Here is a 17,195-nt window from a genome sequence, read left to right on the forward strand (position 1 = left end):
TCTTTATAAAATTCTTCATTTATTTTCTTTTCTCTCTCTTTTCTACCCTACCAAACACACTGTTAGAGTGATGTATATTAAAACTGCAATAGGTAGCAGTGGTATAAATTTCTTTAATAGTTGAAAGGATTAATTTCATAAATTATCTCAAAATAACGGCACTTATCACACTGACCTCTAATTTTCACCATTACACACTAAAGGCCCTTCTGTCAGAAATCCATATGTTTTCATAAAATCCACAATTTTAGTTTTTAACTTTTAAAGTTATTTTCTTAATTTTTTTTCAATTATTAATGTTTTTTTTTTTATAATATTTATCATTCTACGCTTACTGAAATATGATTACTTTCCATCTAAAAATAAATGGAATCATGATGGAGGAGCCTTTTATGTAAAAACATGGTATTCGAGGGTAACTTAATTGATAGAAGTAAAATTGAGGTAAAAGTTAGACAATAGCTATAGTTCCAGACCATTTTATTTAATTAAGGGTTATTAGCATTGCTCGTTGAAATTTTGTTTTCAAATAAATTTTGGTCCTTTACACTAAAATTGGTGAATAATTTTTAAAATTTAATATAGATAATAACATCCATAAAATATAATTACTAAAAATTCAATATAAATAATTACAAATATTCCAACTTTTAATATATTCTAATAGTAGCAAAGGGAACATCTTGTATAAATAATAAATATTTTTGTAAAAATTTCAAGTTAGGACCTACAGGAAACACAACTGCTCTGAAATTTAAAAATTCTCTATTAACCAAAACTATAAAAAACAAATTGAGAGTGATATTGAAAAATTTAAAAATTAAACAACCAAAATAAAGTGATAATATCACATAAAATTAATTGTCCGAGTTTTAAAAAAAATAATTAAAAAAAAGTCCCGTCCTATTTAACAATCCGAGGCATCTAACTTTCTCTAACTTTCTCTACGTTGCGACACTCTTCTTCACTCTTTTCCCCTTAGAAAAAAAAGCGTCAAAAAACCCTGCCGAAGTTCTTTCAGTTTACTAATCCATGGCGACCTTGGATACCGACGTTCCCATGGTTCCCGCCGGCGAGCCCTCGAGCAGCGCCGGTCCTTCCAGCAAGAAGCCCAAGCGATTCGAGATCAAGAAGTGGAACGCCGTCGCTCTCTGGGCCTGGGGTACTAACAATTCCTCTGAACCCTAACCCTAGTTTCTTCGATTTTCCCTTTATTTTCTTGAATTTTAGGGTTTTCGAATGCTGCGACTCGGTTATTCTGTGCTGATTGTGTGGTCGATTCTTTGGATGCAGATATTGTTGTTGATAACTGTGCGATCTGCAGAAACCACATCATGGATCTCTGTATGTTTCTTTATCTTTTTCCTTTCCGTCTTTTCTTGATTTTTGAAATGAAATCTTTATCTTCTGTTGATTTTTGAAATGAAATCTTTATCTTCTGTTGATTTTTGGTGATTCTTTGGTGTTTTCTTTTGTTTTTTGTTTTCTTATGGTTTTCGATTGTTCTTGTTTTCATACTTGTTTGTGTGGTTGGGCGTAATAGGTATCGAGTGCCAAGCGAACCAAGCTAGCGCCACAAGCGAGGAGTGTACGGTTGCTTGGGGTAATGCTCTAATTCTTGAATGCAATTTGTGTGTTTGTTTGTTTTCTTGTTCTGTGTTTGTATTTGTTTAATTATTAGCACTTATGAGTAGATAGTGAATGTAATTGATAATTCTTGTTTCTTAAATAAAGATAGTTTATCTGACAATCTTTTATGTTCCCGATTGATTATTCTTTGGGGGAAAAGGAGTGCCCCATAGAACTTACAATGTATGAAGAAGTAGATTATGCCATAGATATGTAGAAAGACATGTTGTTCTGTTGTATGATGTGGTATTCCCCCCGGTTTTTATTTCCGTTAAAATTGATTGAAATTCAAAAGTGCTGTTTTGGTTGTGATGTCTTCTAAAACTCGGTGATAAGAGCATATCGTTTGGCAACATTTAGGTTAGTCAGTGACATGGGTTTGGGTCAGAGTTCTATAGTCGATTTCAAGATTCCTTTTGTACTTCTAAGTCTTATAGTTCGTCGGTATGACCCCTGGGCTTGCCCGACAGCCGCCCTTTTTTATGATACACCTTGTCTCTTGGTTGCTTTTATTGCTTTGTATTCATAGTTGTGAATTGTAGCCTTTGTAGGTTATATGTAGTCCCCTCAATTAGGTTATTCTATAAGATATTTATTAGCTTATACATTTGAAGTGAACTACTCATTTAAACTTGAAATTGTCATTCTCTCGTATTATTTTTAAGTTTCACTCTCTAAAAGGCCATTTCTCAAATTGGCCTGCCTACTCGAATTAAACTCCTTGTGTAATCACGTCTTGTCTGTCCTATATAATATTGAGATGAAAGTTTTCTTCCAAATGTGGAAGGTAGATTCCTGTAGTGGTATATGGTATTTAGATGCTTCAGATATCAATTACATTAGTATCACTATTCTAGACTACTTGGTTTTTTGGATTTTGTAATCTCTTTAAGCTGTTTTCGATTCCATTGATTTACATAATGACATGTCTTGCTTGTTTCAATTGTTAATTGCTTGAACCAGATGATGTCTGATTGTCTTTTATCGAGGCATAAAGTGGATATTTAACTCGAGACATGTGTTGTACATATCACTGTTTTGTCTCTCTTGTACTCGTGATGGATAATTTTTTTATGCACTCTAGCAATTTCGTAGTTTTATGTATACTCTTGTCTCTTTAATTAAACTATTGGTCCTATGTCTATAGGGGTCTGTAACCATGCGTTTCATTTCCACTGCATTAGCCGATGGCTGAAGACACGTCAAGTTTGCCCACTGGGTACGTTTTGCACTTCTTACGCTCCTCTGCCCCACTCTAGCGGGTCTTCTCTTTAGATGCTTATTACTTCACATGGTTTTTACTTTTTCCTCTGCTTTGGTCGTCTTGTTAAAACAGATAACAGTGAGTGGGAGTTTCAGAAGTATGGGCACTAGAAGCCTCATGCGGTTGTGTAGCTGGGCTGGAGATTCTACTCTACTGATGTTAAGAAGGATCCTTTTCTTCATTTTATTGTCAATTCGACTGGATTTGCTCATTTAAGAGGCATTGGCTTTGTTTGATGATTAGCTGTATAAAATACCAAATGCAGACTACCTTGTCCTGTTATCAACATTGAGCCAAAACTATTAGTAGAATGCTTTAAGGATTCGTTTTAATACTGCAGCATACTTTCTAGCACTCACTTTATCACTCTATGCATACTCTATACATTCACTGTTAAACGTGCGGACTCTATTAATTTAATATATTATTATGTAAATAGAAATTGAGATAGTAGAATTTACATGTCAAAAAGTGAATGACATAAAAAGAAGGCGTTAACATTTCTCTTTTTAATTAGCAGTGAGGTGCAGGTGCCTAGGGTTTTATTATTATGTGCTGTGAACTTACGCTTCAATTATGATTTTCAGCATTGGTACTATGAATGATCTACAAAATTTTCTAAGATTATAAAGGGTATGTTTGGTTCACGTGTTTAAATAAGTTTAAATAAGTGATTCTTAATTTTAATATTTAAATTTTAAATTTTTTTATAAGAAGAAAATATTATTGCAAAAGCAAAACTATTGATTTAAACGTTTAAAATAGATGAGTTCAGAGTATATCATAGACTCATGTCACGTGTCTGTTTTGCTTATTTATTTTTAAAATACCAAAATAAGAAAAGAAATTAACGAAAAGATTAGACATGCATGTGTGACGACAACATGTCACCATGATTTCCATTATAAAAAAAAATGTCGCCATTCCTCGATCATATATACGTGTCTGTTTTACTTATTTATTTTTAAAATACCAAAATAAGAAAAGAAATTAACGAAAAGATTAGACATGCATGTGTGACGACAACATGTCACCATTATTTCCACTAAAAAAAAAATGTCACCATTCCTCGATCATAATTTCAGAAAAGAAAAGATGACAACTTGGGGTGTACATTATGACAGCACTACTCAGTATCAGTCATAATATTGCATAGATGTTTGAGAACATGTCCTTCCATGAAAAAAGAAACAAACGGAGTGTTTTTTTTTTTTAAATGTTAATTGTATATTTAGTATTAACATTAAAAATTATGATATGTTATGTTATTTTAATTTTAATTTTAATGTATAATGTTATTTAAAACGTTAAATTTATTTTTTTTATGATTATTAAGCTTTGAAAATTATAAAAGTAAATTTTTATTATTAAAATAATTAAAAATTACAAAAATTACATTGATTACATGAAAAAAATAAACATTTCAACCAATAGTAATCAAATATCAAATTTCTCATATATTATACTTAATGAAAAATTTATCACAAAATATAACATATAAGAAATTTAATACAACAAATAACATTATATTATAAAGTATTTTTTATACTCAAATATTAAATTTATAATTGACACATTAATTATAACAGTGCATTAAAAATGCTCTAAACATTTTTCAATTTTGACAAACCACAACGGCATAACCCAACCTTGAAATACCTTCTCTTTTTTTTTAGAGAGAGAGACCTAACAATGAAATATTACATGAAATATATATATTTTTTATTCCAAGCGACATTAGAAAAGCAAAACATGTTGTTAGGACAATAATAAAAAATAAAAAAAAAATCTGGGTCACAAGAACTCAAATTGACCAAAGAAATTTCAAGTCGGAAAGAAAAAAACTCGTCGCCTGAGAGATTCGAACTCTCGCGGGGAAACCCCATGTACTTAGCAGGCACACGCCTTAACCACTCGGCCAAAGCGACGTTGTTGGAGCTATAGTCTCACATTATATTATATAACAATATCACTGACCGTCTAATCTCCACCACCAAAATTTTATGTTCTTATGCATGTAATTACAATAAATAAACATATGGTCTGATGCATGTAATATAAACATTAATATATTCATAAACTAATCCTCTCTCAGTATTCGGTATACATTTTGTGCACAAAGAAAAAGAGGAAGTATTCAGTAAACTTTGCAGTTTTCAGTTGTTATTGTTGCCCACTAGAGCCACTCATGGTCGTGGGGAAACCAGTTTGGTGTAAATTTCTTTCAAACTAGCTTCGTGACTAAAGTAGATGCTGTTGACATCAATACATTTTTATTTTATTATTCAATTTCTTTTATCTGTCATCAAATTTAACTTTAACATCTTGATATTTGATATGCTAAAAAGCTGCCTCTAGATAGACTCTTGCTCTTTAACTCATAATCCATAAAGCACTAAAGCAGCCATTTTCTCCACCTCCTTTTTCGCTTCCTTTTACTGACTTTTGGTTAGCAAAGTTGTGGCCTTAAAAATCAATCTATTACCATTACACCAAATATGTTTTTTCTTCTTCTTTTTTTTTTCTCTTTTTGAGAAAATTGCTCGACTGACTGATAAAAGTGCATAAATCTAGATTTTTATCACTTACTCTTGATTAGTACCCTTTTATTAACATAATTTTTGATTAAAAATGGTAAATTAAGAGTAGGTGGTAAAAATTAAGGCTATACGATATTTGTCAAAATTTTTAAATATGTTTTCATAATAACAGTAGAAAGGAAAAAAAAAAAAAGAGTAATTAATAAAGTAAAGAATAGAACACGAAGAGGGACAATCAATATTGAAGCAAATATTCTATGTTAATTTTACAATCGAAGATCATTACACCAGTCCATTTTATTACTGACTATTTAACTATAAGAATAATTATAAGGTTTCTGTTTTTTTTTTTTTTTTTTTTTTTGGTTCAACGGGATTGTCATTTCATCAAACGAACCGTGTCATCATTTCTTTCGATTTAAATACCACGGGACTTGCGGCAGATTCCTTTCCCTATTCATTTGCCACTAGCGTTTCTTCTTTACTTCAACAGATTACTGTGTTTAATTTTCACTTAGTCCAGGATAAAGTAAGAAGAAGTTAATAATTAGCAAGGTACACTTGTCACCAAATTCCTCAAATCTAAAGATAGTCTTCTTTCCGTAGAAAAACGACAATTAAAAAGGCTGCAAAATTTGTTTAGACTTGTCTGTGTAAAGTGGGAGTTAATCATCAACAACCCACAACAAAAGGGCGAGGAAAAAGTGATGGAACTTTCTGGCTTTGGACGTGTGTGCCCTTTAAAATCGGACTTCACTTTGAACATCATCATCTTTATAATAATAATTCATTAAGGGATATGATTGTGTTTTTATCGCTAATCATAACTAATCTTCTTAAAAGACATGACCCGCCTGGGCACGCCTATCAATTAGGCATTATCTTTCTTGTTACTCCAAAAAAAAATCATCTTTTTTCCCTAGACTATTGTTAATGGTACTATTCCCCAAAAAGAACGGAAAATATTTTTTCAACAGTCAACCTTGGTAGTGATAATTTTCATCTAATTTGACGATATGAATTCGAAACAAGATATTTAAAAAAAATAATACTCAGTTTAAAACTGTTAGATCACATTAAAAATTTGAATGAAAAAAGTATTATTGTAATTTCCTACTAACGTTAAACCAAGGTGTGTTATCTGTATTATTTTGAAAAGATCTGTTCAGTACTTCAAACCAAGAAGACATGCATTTTTTTCAAGTACACAACGAGAGATCATTACAACCATGCAAAGGATGTCATGATGGTGTTTTTGTTCATGCCAATGCCTCTTTAAGTCATCACAACTGTGTCATTTTCTCGAGTTTAAATTTCCAAAAGAAAAAAAAAAAAAGTTCTTGATAATTGATGGAGATAGTGGAGTTGTAACTTTCACTGTTCCACCGCGTGCTGATGAATGTGCTCCAACGCGTACGTTAATTTGCCACTTCAAAGCTCAGAACGATTCGAAAGGTTAACCTATTAGAAAAAAGTAGCTCAAACCCTTTTAAACTCAATTTCAAATCCATATTTCTTAAAAGTGAAAAATCAGAAAGATCGCAACTCCATCCAGATCTCCACCGCGTTCACATTACGATGGAGTTTCCATCTCAACTCTTACGTAAGTCATGTATGAAATATGACTTTAATACCACTTGTTAGGTTCTTGAGATTACTTCCTAAAACAAGGATAAGTAGCCCAAATTCTTCTGAACTCTGATTCTATATCGCTAAAGACTATTCATAGGAAAACCCACTCAGATATTCCATTTTCACTCATAGATTTGTATTTTTGAATTGTTAGTGCTCTCTGGGACCTGGGCGTGTACGGGAAAAGAAAATATAACAGTTTTTTTTTTTTTTTTTTTTTTTTTTTGGGGTTTGGATGCCACTCACAAAAGGGGGCCATCACATAAAAAAAGAACTTTTTTTTTCTTTTTTTAAGATTCCATATAAAAAAAAAATCTTAGATATATAAGAAGTGGGGAAAAGTAGCTCTAATTTGGTAGTGAAAGAAAGACAGTTGTTGCACAAAAGAAGTGGGGAATGGTTTATGGCCCTCTTATCCAATATATTGATTTCTATGCCTTCTCTCTCTATATATATAAACATATACATATATGAGCTCTATAAGATAATTGTAATGTGAATTTGATTTGAGGCTGGATGGAATCATAATGGGACCACGTCATCTTAATTACCCACTCTTTGCCTACCATAGAGATTTGCACCAAATTGTCGGAAAGTGGCCTTGAGAAAGATTCATTTTCAACTTTCTAAAGGTCTGTTTAGTTCGCTGATTTGAGTTAAAATGTGATTTTATGTGAGAGTTTTTTATTGTAACAAAAAAGTTATATGTTACTGTTTTTAAGAGTTTTTTACTGTAACAAAACTCGAATCGGTGAAATGAACGAGATTTAAGTGTAAAATCGTGATGAGTATTTACCTTGCACAGAATCATTGGCTTTTTGCTCTAGTATATTATAATTTCATGCCTTGTACAGCCACAACCAAATAAATAAATAAATTATTAAAATACTGCCTTATACTTAACTTTTTCTTTCACTAGGAGATATGGTTTTTATGCTAGAGCTATATATTATGCTTATGTATATATCAGCGTTGTTTATATATTGGCATGTGATTCAAGTAACGATAAACAAATTCTTCAATTCATTCCTTTTTAGTTTCTTTATGGCATATAAGTTGCATATGTGCCAGTTCAGACATCTTAGTTCAAGTTAATAAACAAACTGTGCTCATTATTCATTTAAGCATGATACTATGATTCATACATCTTTTCCGGTGTCCAATATTCAATGAAATGTCACCTTCAAAAAAAAAAAACAAAAACAAAACAAAAAAAGTCAACAAACCTAAACTAACTGAAGTGGCCCCAAGATTGGACATTCGAGTCTCTTTTTCTCCGCCGTTTGTGGCAAATTGGCAATATATATTATCTTCGAGCTTTTCCTTTCTGTAACATATTTTCACGTTTCTCTTCTAGAGATCAGCTTGACTAATGTTTGCTTGTTTTCAATTACCTAAACATATTGGAATCCGATGCTAAAATTATATTTCTTTTTTTCTTATCTGAATTCACTTGTAGTGGTATCTTTAGTACTTACTTTTCTACTTCATCTATATATATATATAAATTTGCTTTATCCCTGCAACTACAACTCACTCGATACGGATACTTGAACGTTGTTTAAAATTTCAAGAAAGCGGAGGAAATAAAGTCTCGCGAAAGAAAACTCTTCGACACTTATGCCTCGTTCACTTCGCGGATTTGAGTTTTTAATTCGAGTTGATATGTGACATTTTCTGAGAGCTTTTCACTGTAGCAGAAAATGTTAGATGTGACATTTGACATTTTCTTATTTTGTGGCTCAGATTTAATGAGGATGCAGTAATTTATTGACCGACCATTGACTGACCTAGGGCTGTTCATGGGTTAGGTTGGTGCGGGGAAGGACTTTTTTTTCCCCGCCCCAAAGGGTGCGGGTTGCACATATTTGGCCCCAACGATGTGAGAAAAATTTCACAACCCAACGATATTCGGGTTGGGTTGGGGCGGTGCGGGGTGGGTTGGGTGGTCGGTTTCAATATTTAAAAAATCAAAGACTTAAAGTTCAATTACATTTTTTTTTCTTATTTTGTGGCTCAGATTTAATGAGGATGCAGTAATTTATTGACCGACCATTGACTGACCAAGTGACTGCGAAGGTGCAATAAAATGGACACAACCTTCACCTTTTTTCGGCTTGGGTTGGGGCGGTGTGGGTTGAGTTTGCAGGTTGTTCGGGTTTATGAACAGCCCTAGACTGACCAAGTGACTAGACTGACCAAGTGACTGCGAAGGTGCAATAAAATGGACACAACCTTCACCTCCATGACCACGGCAATGAGAAAAATGAGGTCTCGAGGTTGCAAGAACGTCTGAGATCCAATGCATACGACGTGGTTGGCCCACTTTAGCTAACAGTTGCTAAAGCCTAGACTTACCAATTTCTTCTAATTTCGTCCTTTCATGTAATATTTTTTTTTTTAGCATATTTCCTTAGTTTTCTTACATCCTCTAAATGTATTATATTATCAAATGCGACCTTTATAACTACTTTTTCCTAATTGCCATTTTATATTATTTTTCTTCTGAAATTAGCCCCTTAATTAATTTTTTTATTTATTACACAATTATGAAAAATTGCCTTGATAAAAACCATTTTTTTCATAGCTATCTTATACTGTACATTATAATATTCAATCAAAAGACAAGTCTTGATTGAAACATGCATTTTGGTCTATTTACTTTCAAAAAAATATTTTATATATTAAAAATATGCCTTATTTTTATTACATATATGTGCTAGATAGTTTTGTACTTGGTTCGTGCATTTAATTTTTGGTTTCGTGTTTGATTTTTTGTTTCGTAATAGGGCTTTTTGGTGGCCGTTTCGTTAGCGCCGTTTCATCCTTTAATTTTTTTCGTTTCCGCCATATATGTGCTAGAAGTCTTCTTGTGTAGTTATTATGAGGTACAATAATTAGAAGTCTTCAGAGTGGAAACTGTCAGAAACATCCAAATAGAAAGTGGGAAAATAAAAAAGCCATCCCATGGGAAATGTCATGGAAAATCCTGTTTTAGTCCGTCGACCTCACAGTTTTCATTAAGGGATATCTTCCTTGAAGGACTGTTGGGGCTAAAACGGGGCTAAAATTTGCTTTATCCCTGCAACTACAACTCACCCGATACGGATATTTGAACGTTGTTTAAAATTTCAAGAAAGCGGAGGAAATAACCCGTTAGGTTCGCTAATTCGAGTTTTTAATTCAAGTTGAAATGTAATGTTGTGTGAGAGCTTTTGCTAATTCGAGTTTTTAATTCAAGTTGAAATGTAATGTTGTGTGAGAACTTTTTACTGTAGTAAAAAAGTTAGATGTGACTGTTTCTGAGAGCTTTTTACTGTAGCAAAACTCGAATTCTAAACTCGAATATACGAAAAGAACGGGGCCACTCGCGAAAGAAAACTCTCCGACACTTAATGTTATGTTTGGTAGGATGGATAGAAAAAAGAAAAGAAAGAGAAGTAAAATGCCTAGGTGAAAGACGTAAAATAGTTTTCTCTCATATATAGTTTGGTAGAAGAGAAAGAAAAGTGAAAAGAAAATATTAAATTTAAAGCATTTTATAATAATACCCCAATACAAACAAAATATGATGAATGATGAAGGTTAAAATTGTTATTTTACATCTCATTTTTTTGTCAAAATTTGTCCCTCATCTTTTCTTCCCAAAGTTGGAAGGATTAAACGTTGGTGAGCTCCATGAATTTTTATTTTCTTTCCTTCCTCATTTCCTCTCTACTAAACAATCTAAAGTTCCGTTTTTCTCTACAAAATTCTTCATCTATTTTCTTTCCTCTCTCTTCTCCACCCTACCAAACACACTATAAAATAAGGAACAGCTCAATGAAATAGAGAAAAATTCTCAATTTTAAGATCGAGAAAATTGCACTAATCAATCCCAATCTATACGAACAGGAATGTGGATTAAATCTAACCGCTCATTCACAACGGTCTAATGCTCAGCCCTTAGATGTTTGGCCATATGTGTTTAATAAAACTAGTCTTCCCCTTGTTTAGAAGGCGTTTTGTCTTAAGTTAGTATTGATCCTGATTACGCATTAAGCATTAAGGCCTTGCACATTTTGACTTTACACTAACTCATGTGTCACACACTATAACCTCGAATGCATATTCTCACAATTCTCTTGAGGGGAATGTCATAGTTTTCCTTACAACGGCCCTTTCGACCGTTTTGTCTTGTTTATTAGTCATTTAAAACAATTAATACCACCATTATGTGTAGGAATGATTATGTGTCGCATTCAAAGTGAATTCTAACAGATCCTACCATTGAAAAATTAATGTACAAAGGGCTTATTATGGGACATTGCGGATTATCTTTATCTGCCTCTTGTAAAACAATTTGCACACAAATAATCATTCATGCAATATGTATTATTTTAACAAGACAATAAAAGTCCATTTATTATCGGCCCAGTTCCCTCCTGGGAAGCTTCCAAAGGGAAACTACTGAGAAGTTTCAATCATACAATAATCTCTCTGGCACGTTTCTGTTGCACACAAATCTCACCGTGGTGTAGTACTTCGATTTGACGCTAATGGACTTCTGAATCAAGTACAGTTGACATAATTGAGTCTAATTAGGAATTAGCTCCCAATGAGCAATGCAGTCAGAGATAATAAAGCAATTGCTAGCAGCTTTTGTATTTATATATAAAAAATTTCTCTGCAAGATTCAAAAAATGTAACTAATTTTATTTTTTAATTATTTTTAATCATTAAATATGCATTAAAAATTATTTATTATGTATAATTTTTTAATTTTAGTTAGTTTTAATCAGATTCAACAGTTTAAAAACTAATATTATTATTAGTAGAACTTTCTACCCTTTTATATATATATTCTAATATGTTAGGATGTATTAAAGAATAGACTGTCTCCAGCATGGCGTTTTAAGGGTAGGATTAATTTTCTGATCATTAGATCTAGTCAAAATCAAAAAAGATTGAAAAAGTATACAAAATAGATAATTTTTGATACATATATGACGGCTGAAAACACTAAAAAAAAATAAAATTATCAATAGTTCTATTTTTCTGCTCTTACGAGAGAAACTCCCATTAAAAAAATAAGTGAAAAATATAAAGGACGGTCTCCAGTAGGCCATTGTAACCCTAGGACCAGTTTTCTAACCGTTGGATTTAGTTAAAATCAAATGAGATTGAAAAAGTATGCAAAACATATAATATATGATGCTTATATGACGGCTAAGAAAATGAAATTACCTGTAATTTCATTTTCCTGATCCTACAGGAGAAACTCTCAAAATATAAATCAAAGTCCTACTTCTATGCCATACAAATCTACAAGATTTCTTTGATATACAATTTTAAAAAAAAAAATGACCTATTGGAGAAACTTTATTTTCAGTCGCTAAATTAATATGAGAATTGGTTTATTTTGTACATTTGTTTTATTTGATGTAAATTTAATCAAATTTAACATTTAAAGTTGATTTACTGATAGAGAGATCTTACTAAAAAAAACACCCTGCAAATCAAACTGAAGTATAAGTGAAAAATTTTAAAACAAATACGCAACTTTTGGATCTTGCAACTGAAAATCACTCGCAAAGTACTAATCTTGAAATTGGAATGAATATTTTATATCTCGACGTCATGCGTGCCATACAAAATCGTTGAAAAATGGTTCACACCCAAAGCTCTATCTTCACTTCCACTCTTTAAAGACATCTTTAATCTCTTTTGGTTTTTCTCTACTCAGTTTATTGGGGGTCGAAAGTTGCCGATCTCTTCTGGCTTTGCACATGGAACACCAATTTTTTGGTATGAAGTTGGTGGAAGGAACATAAAAATAAAATAAAAGGATCATGAGATGAATGAAGAAAGTAAACGCGTGGATATTATGATAATGTGGAAAATAATAATAAAACGAGAGATAGAAAAGCAAAACAAGCGTGCGGTATTTCGTGAGATGAATGAAGAAAGTAAACGCGTGGATATTATGATAATGTGGAAAAGAAATAATAATAATAAAACGAGAGATAGAAAAGCAAAACAAGCGTGCGGTATTTCGTTTCTCCTTTGGATTTTGTATTATTGTTTTTTAGAGATTTTATTATATATTTTTATTTTTGAAGTCACTAAGACATTATCAATATACATATATGTATATGAACTTAAGGAAAAGGATTTAACCTAGGTTATGTTTGCAGCCAGTTAGTATAGTTCAGTACTGTGTGTTTTATCGAATTATTAAATTAATTTCTTAAATGTTTAGTAATATTTAATATATATATATATAGCTCGTATTTATAAAAAAAAAAAAAAAAAAAGAGCATTCTCTTTAAGTGCTTTAAGGTCGTTTTTTTCAGATAATTTTGCACATAAACCATTTTTTAAAGAAAAACCCGCATTATAAAAAAAAAGTTTTTTTTTTGTTATTTTTGAATTTTTTTGGTATTAAAAAATTAAGTTAGAGATTTTATATAGAAGGATATAACATTATATTTTAAGTCCTAAAAAGGGAGCACATTACTCAAAGGACCTTTCCTCTTTTAAAATACGAATTACGGATTTTTTTTTTTTTTTTGAGAAAGGAATTATGGATTTAATATTATATGTGCTCTGAAAAACCAATTTATTCCATAAAACATAAAGCATTATTAGAATATATTTTTTTATTACTATTATTATGGGAGAGAGAGAGAGAGAGAATTGGCTGAATTGGCGCCACTATCTTCGGTTATATGTTATGGGCCAGAGCATCACCGTTGCTACAGATTAATTAATTAACCAACCATTTAACAGTCATGTGTGTGCCCCACTTTCAGTTCCCACAATTACACACAAAAATCCCAGAAAATATTGCACTTTTAAACTCTGTCCTACCTGCAACAAAACAAAACAAAAACTCTGTCCTACTTGAACAACCTACACACGCTCGCACGCGCTTGCACAATTATCGTATTCATTATGAGTCTGTTTAATTTGTTGATTTAAATTTTTAATTTGAGTTGAGATATAACTTTATCTGAGAGTTTTTTACTGTAATAAAAAAATTAGATGTGATTATTTCTGAGAATTTTTTACTGTAACAAAACACGAATTCTAAACTTAAATCGGTTAAATGAACGAGACTATATATGTGTATAATAATATACGATATCCACTGAAAAGTATTAATTCTTTATTTTGGATCCAAAAAGTTAATCGGATTAGATCCATTGGGCGACAAATTGAAGCAATACTATTATTTTTTAGTTAATTAATAATTCAGGCATGTTAAAAGCTGGATTCCCTTATCATAAACTAATAAAGTGCTCAGAACTAGCTAATGAGTTGCAATTATTCTTTAGAAGCCAATAGGAATGAACACTTTATTTATTTATTTATTTTTTTTGATAAATAAATATATGGTATACTTGCTCTCATTGTACTACCAAGTAATTGAATACGATTATAACATAGAAAGTTTTTCTCGGTTAGGATTCTACTCGTATGGGAAATAATTGAAAAGTTCTAGTGGAATTGGAAAACTTTTTTTTAATGAATTTTACCTAAAATACCCAAAGATTACTAGACTTGCATTAAGAAGGTCTTAACCGTGCGTCATCTTAATATTAATTGTTGAGACTTGATTTTATGCTCCCTATTTTAGGTGACGAAGACTCTGAGCTATTAAAGGTCTTTAATTTGTGCCGTTATAATCGTCAAACAAGTCTTGAATTTCTTTTAAAAACTTAAATCTAAATGCATAAAAGAGACCGTTTTGGTCAAGAGGAAACATAAACTAAATTTAAATATATATATAAATATATTTTTCTGTTTTGCTTGTATAAACTCATAATCATATCACGTTGCGTTAATATCAAATTAAAATATTATATATGGAAATGTTTAAGAGTGTTTCTACCGTCATGTTTTATATTTAAAAAAGAATAAACATACATGAAAGAGTCAAAAAAAAATTACTTCTCTTCTGCCACATGTCAACATCTCTTTTTTAGTACTTTTTTATTTTATGTTAACTTCTCCATTTTACTATTTTGTATTCCTTAACTTATTTCTAATCTTTTTATTCTTTTTTTAATTAAAATAATCTTTTAAATACATCTTTACTGAATTTTTTTAGTAAAAAACTTAAATAATTTTAATTATTCTTCTATATGTATATGTGCTCTGAAAAACCAATTTATTCCATAAAACATAAAGCATTATTAGAATATATTTTTTTATTACTATTATTATGGGAGAGAGAGAGAGAGAGAATTGGCTGAATTGGCGCCACTATCTTCGGTTATATGTTATGGGCCAGAGCATCACCGTTGCTACAGATTAATTAATTAACCAACCATTTAACAGTCATGTGTGTGCCCCACTTTCAGTTCCCACAATTACACACAAAAATCCCAGAAAATATTGCACTTTTAAACTCTGTCCTACCTGCAACAAAACAAAACAAAAACTCTGTCCTACTTGAACAACCTACACACGCTCGCACGCGCTTGCACAATTATCGTATTCATTATGAGTCTGTTTAATTTGTTAATTTAAATTTTTAATTTGAGTTGAGATATAACTTTATCTGAGAGTTTTTTACTGTAATAAAAAAATTAGATGTGATTATTTCTGAGAATTTTTTATTGTAACAAAACACGAATTCTAAACTTAAATCGATTAAATGAACGAGACTATATATGTGTATAATAATATACGATATCCACTGAAAAGTATTAATTCTTTATTTTGGATCCAAAAAGTTAATCGGATTAGATCCATTGGGCGACAAATTGAAGCAATACTATTATTTTTTAGTTAATTAATAATTCAGGCATGTTAAAAGCTGGATTCCCTTATCATAAACTAATAAAGTGCTCAGAACTAGCTAATGAGTTGCAATTATTCTTTAGAAGCCAATAGGAATGAACACTTTATTTATTTATTTATTTTTTTTGATAAATAAATATATGGTATACTTGCTCTCATTGTACTACCAAGTAATTGAATACGATTATAACATAGAAAGTTTTTCTCGGTTAGGATTCTACTCGTATGGGAAATAATTGAAAAGTTCTAGTGGAATTGGAAAACTTTTTTTTAATGAATTTTACCTAAAATACCCAAAGATTACTAGACTTGCATTAAGAAGGTCTTAACCGTGCGTCATCTTAATATTAATTGTTGAGACTTGATTTTATGCTCCCTATTTTAGGTGACGAAGACTCTGAGCTATTAAAGGTCTTTAATTTGTGCCGTTATAATCGTCAAACAAGTCTTGAATTTCTTTTAAAAACTTAAATCTAAATGCATAAAAGAGACCGTTTTGGTCAAGAGGAAACATAAACTAAATTTAAATATATATATAAATATTTTTTTCTGTTTTGCTTGTATAAACTCATAATCATATCGCGTTGCGTTAATATCAAATTAAAATATTATATATGGAAACGTTTAAGAGTGTTTCTACTGTCATGTTTTATATTTAAAAAAGAATAATCTAAACATACATAAAAGAATTCTTTTTTTTAATTAAAATAATCTTTTAAATACATCTTTACTGAATTTTTTTAGTAAAAAACTTAAATAATTTTAATTATTCTTCTATATGATTGATCAGACTTATAAAATTATTTTTTACGTGTATGTGTAACACGCAATTTAACTAGTCTAAAATATAAAAAAGCAAAATAACGAAATAATTTAAGCCGTGAATGCGCGTGAAAGAAAAACTGAAAGGTTTTCCTTTTCTTTATTTATTTTCTTTTTTGGATAAATAAAAAATAACTGAAAGATTACCTTGTAATGAGGTATTATGAGCACGCTTAACTGACAAGTTTCTACGAAAGATAAGGACATCGTGCATGAGCAAAGCATGTGGCCACTTATTTTGCGGTTAAAACAAAAGAGGAGCATCACTCAAAATCAGAAACGGAAAGTTAAAAAAAAAAAAAAAAACGAAAAAAACGACAGTCAAAGAGAGAAGAAGAAAAGAAAGAAGTGGGTGGAATGAGTTAGGGCCAGCTCGCTCCTGAGAGAAAAAAATAATAATAATAATAAAAGGAAAAAAATAAAGAAAAAAAATACGAAGACGTTTGATTTATAGATTAAAATCATCTGATTATAATTATTTTTTATTTACGTATTTTTTTTTTTAAAAAAAAAATACT

The 17,195-nt window shown here is 30.8% G+C and overlaps 1 protein-coding gene and 1 non-coding gene across 2 annotated transcripts; one reads left to right on the forward strand and one right to left on the reverse strand.

Moving 5' to 3' along the window:
- Positions 1-928: 928 nt before the first annotated feature.
- Positions 929-3,287, forward strand: LOC21410023 (RING-box protein 1a). The gene is made up of 5 exons (XM_024161450.1): positions 929-1,162; positions 1,294-1,344; positions 1,544-1,603; positions 2,777-2,848; positions 2,966-3,287. Exons 1-5 carry the CDS (start codon positions 1,033-1,035, stop codon positions 3,001-3,003), a joined length of 351 nt encoding a protein of 116 aa, XP_024017218.1. The 5' UTR covers positions 929-1,032; the 3' UTR covers positions 3,004-3,287.
- Positions 3,288-4,739: 1,452 nt separating this feature from the next.
- TRNAS-GCU lies at positions 4,740-4,821 on the reverse strand. Its single transcript has one exon. It is a non-coding gene; the product is annotated as a tRNA-Ser (tRNA).
- Between the last annotated feature and the right edge of the window lie 12,374 nt (positions 4,822-17,195).

The sequence above is a fragment of the Morus notabilis genome, unplaced genomic scaffold (genome assembly GCF_000414095.1).
Source record: "Morus notabilis unplaced genomic scaffold, ASM41409v2 Scaffold329, whole genome shotgun sequence".
NCBI lineage: Eukaryota > Viridiplantae > Streptophyta > Magnoliopsida > Rosales > Moraceae > Morus > Morus notabilis.

Excerpts from the sequence above, each read along its gene's own strand:
- LOC21410023 (XM_024161450.1), top strand. The coding sequence starts at position 1,033 with ATGGCGACCTTGGATACCGACGTTCCCATGGTTCCCGCCGGCGAGCCC. Across the intron at positions 1,163-1,293 it reads CGTCGCTCTCTGGGCCTGGG|ATATTGTTGTTGATAACTGT; the intron begins GTACTAACAATT and ends CTTTGGATGCAG. Across the intron at positions 1,604-2,776 it reads GGAGTGTACGGTTGCTTGGG|GGGTCTGTAACCATGCGTTT; the intron begins GTAATGCTCTAA and ends CTATGTCTATAG.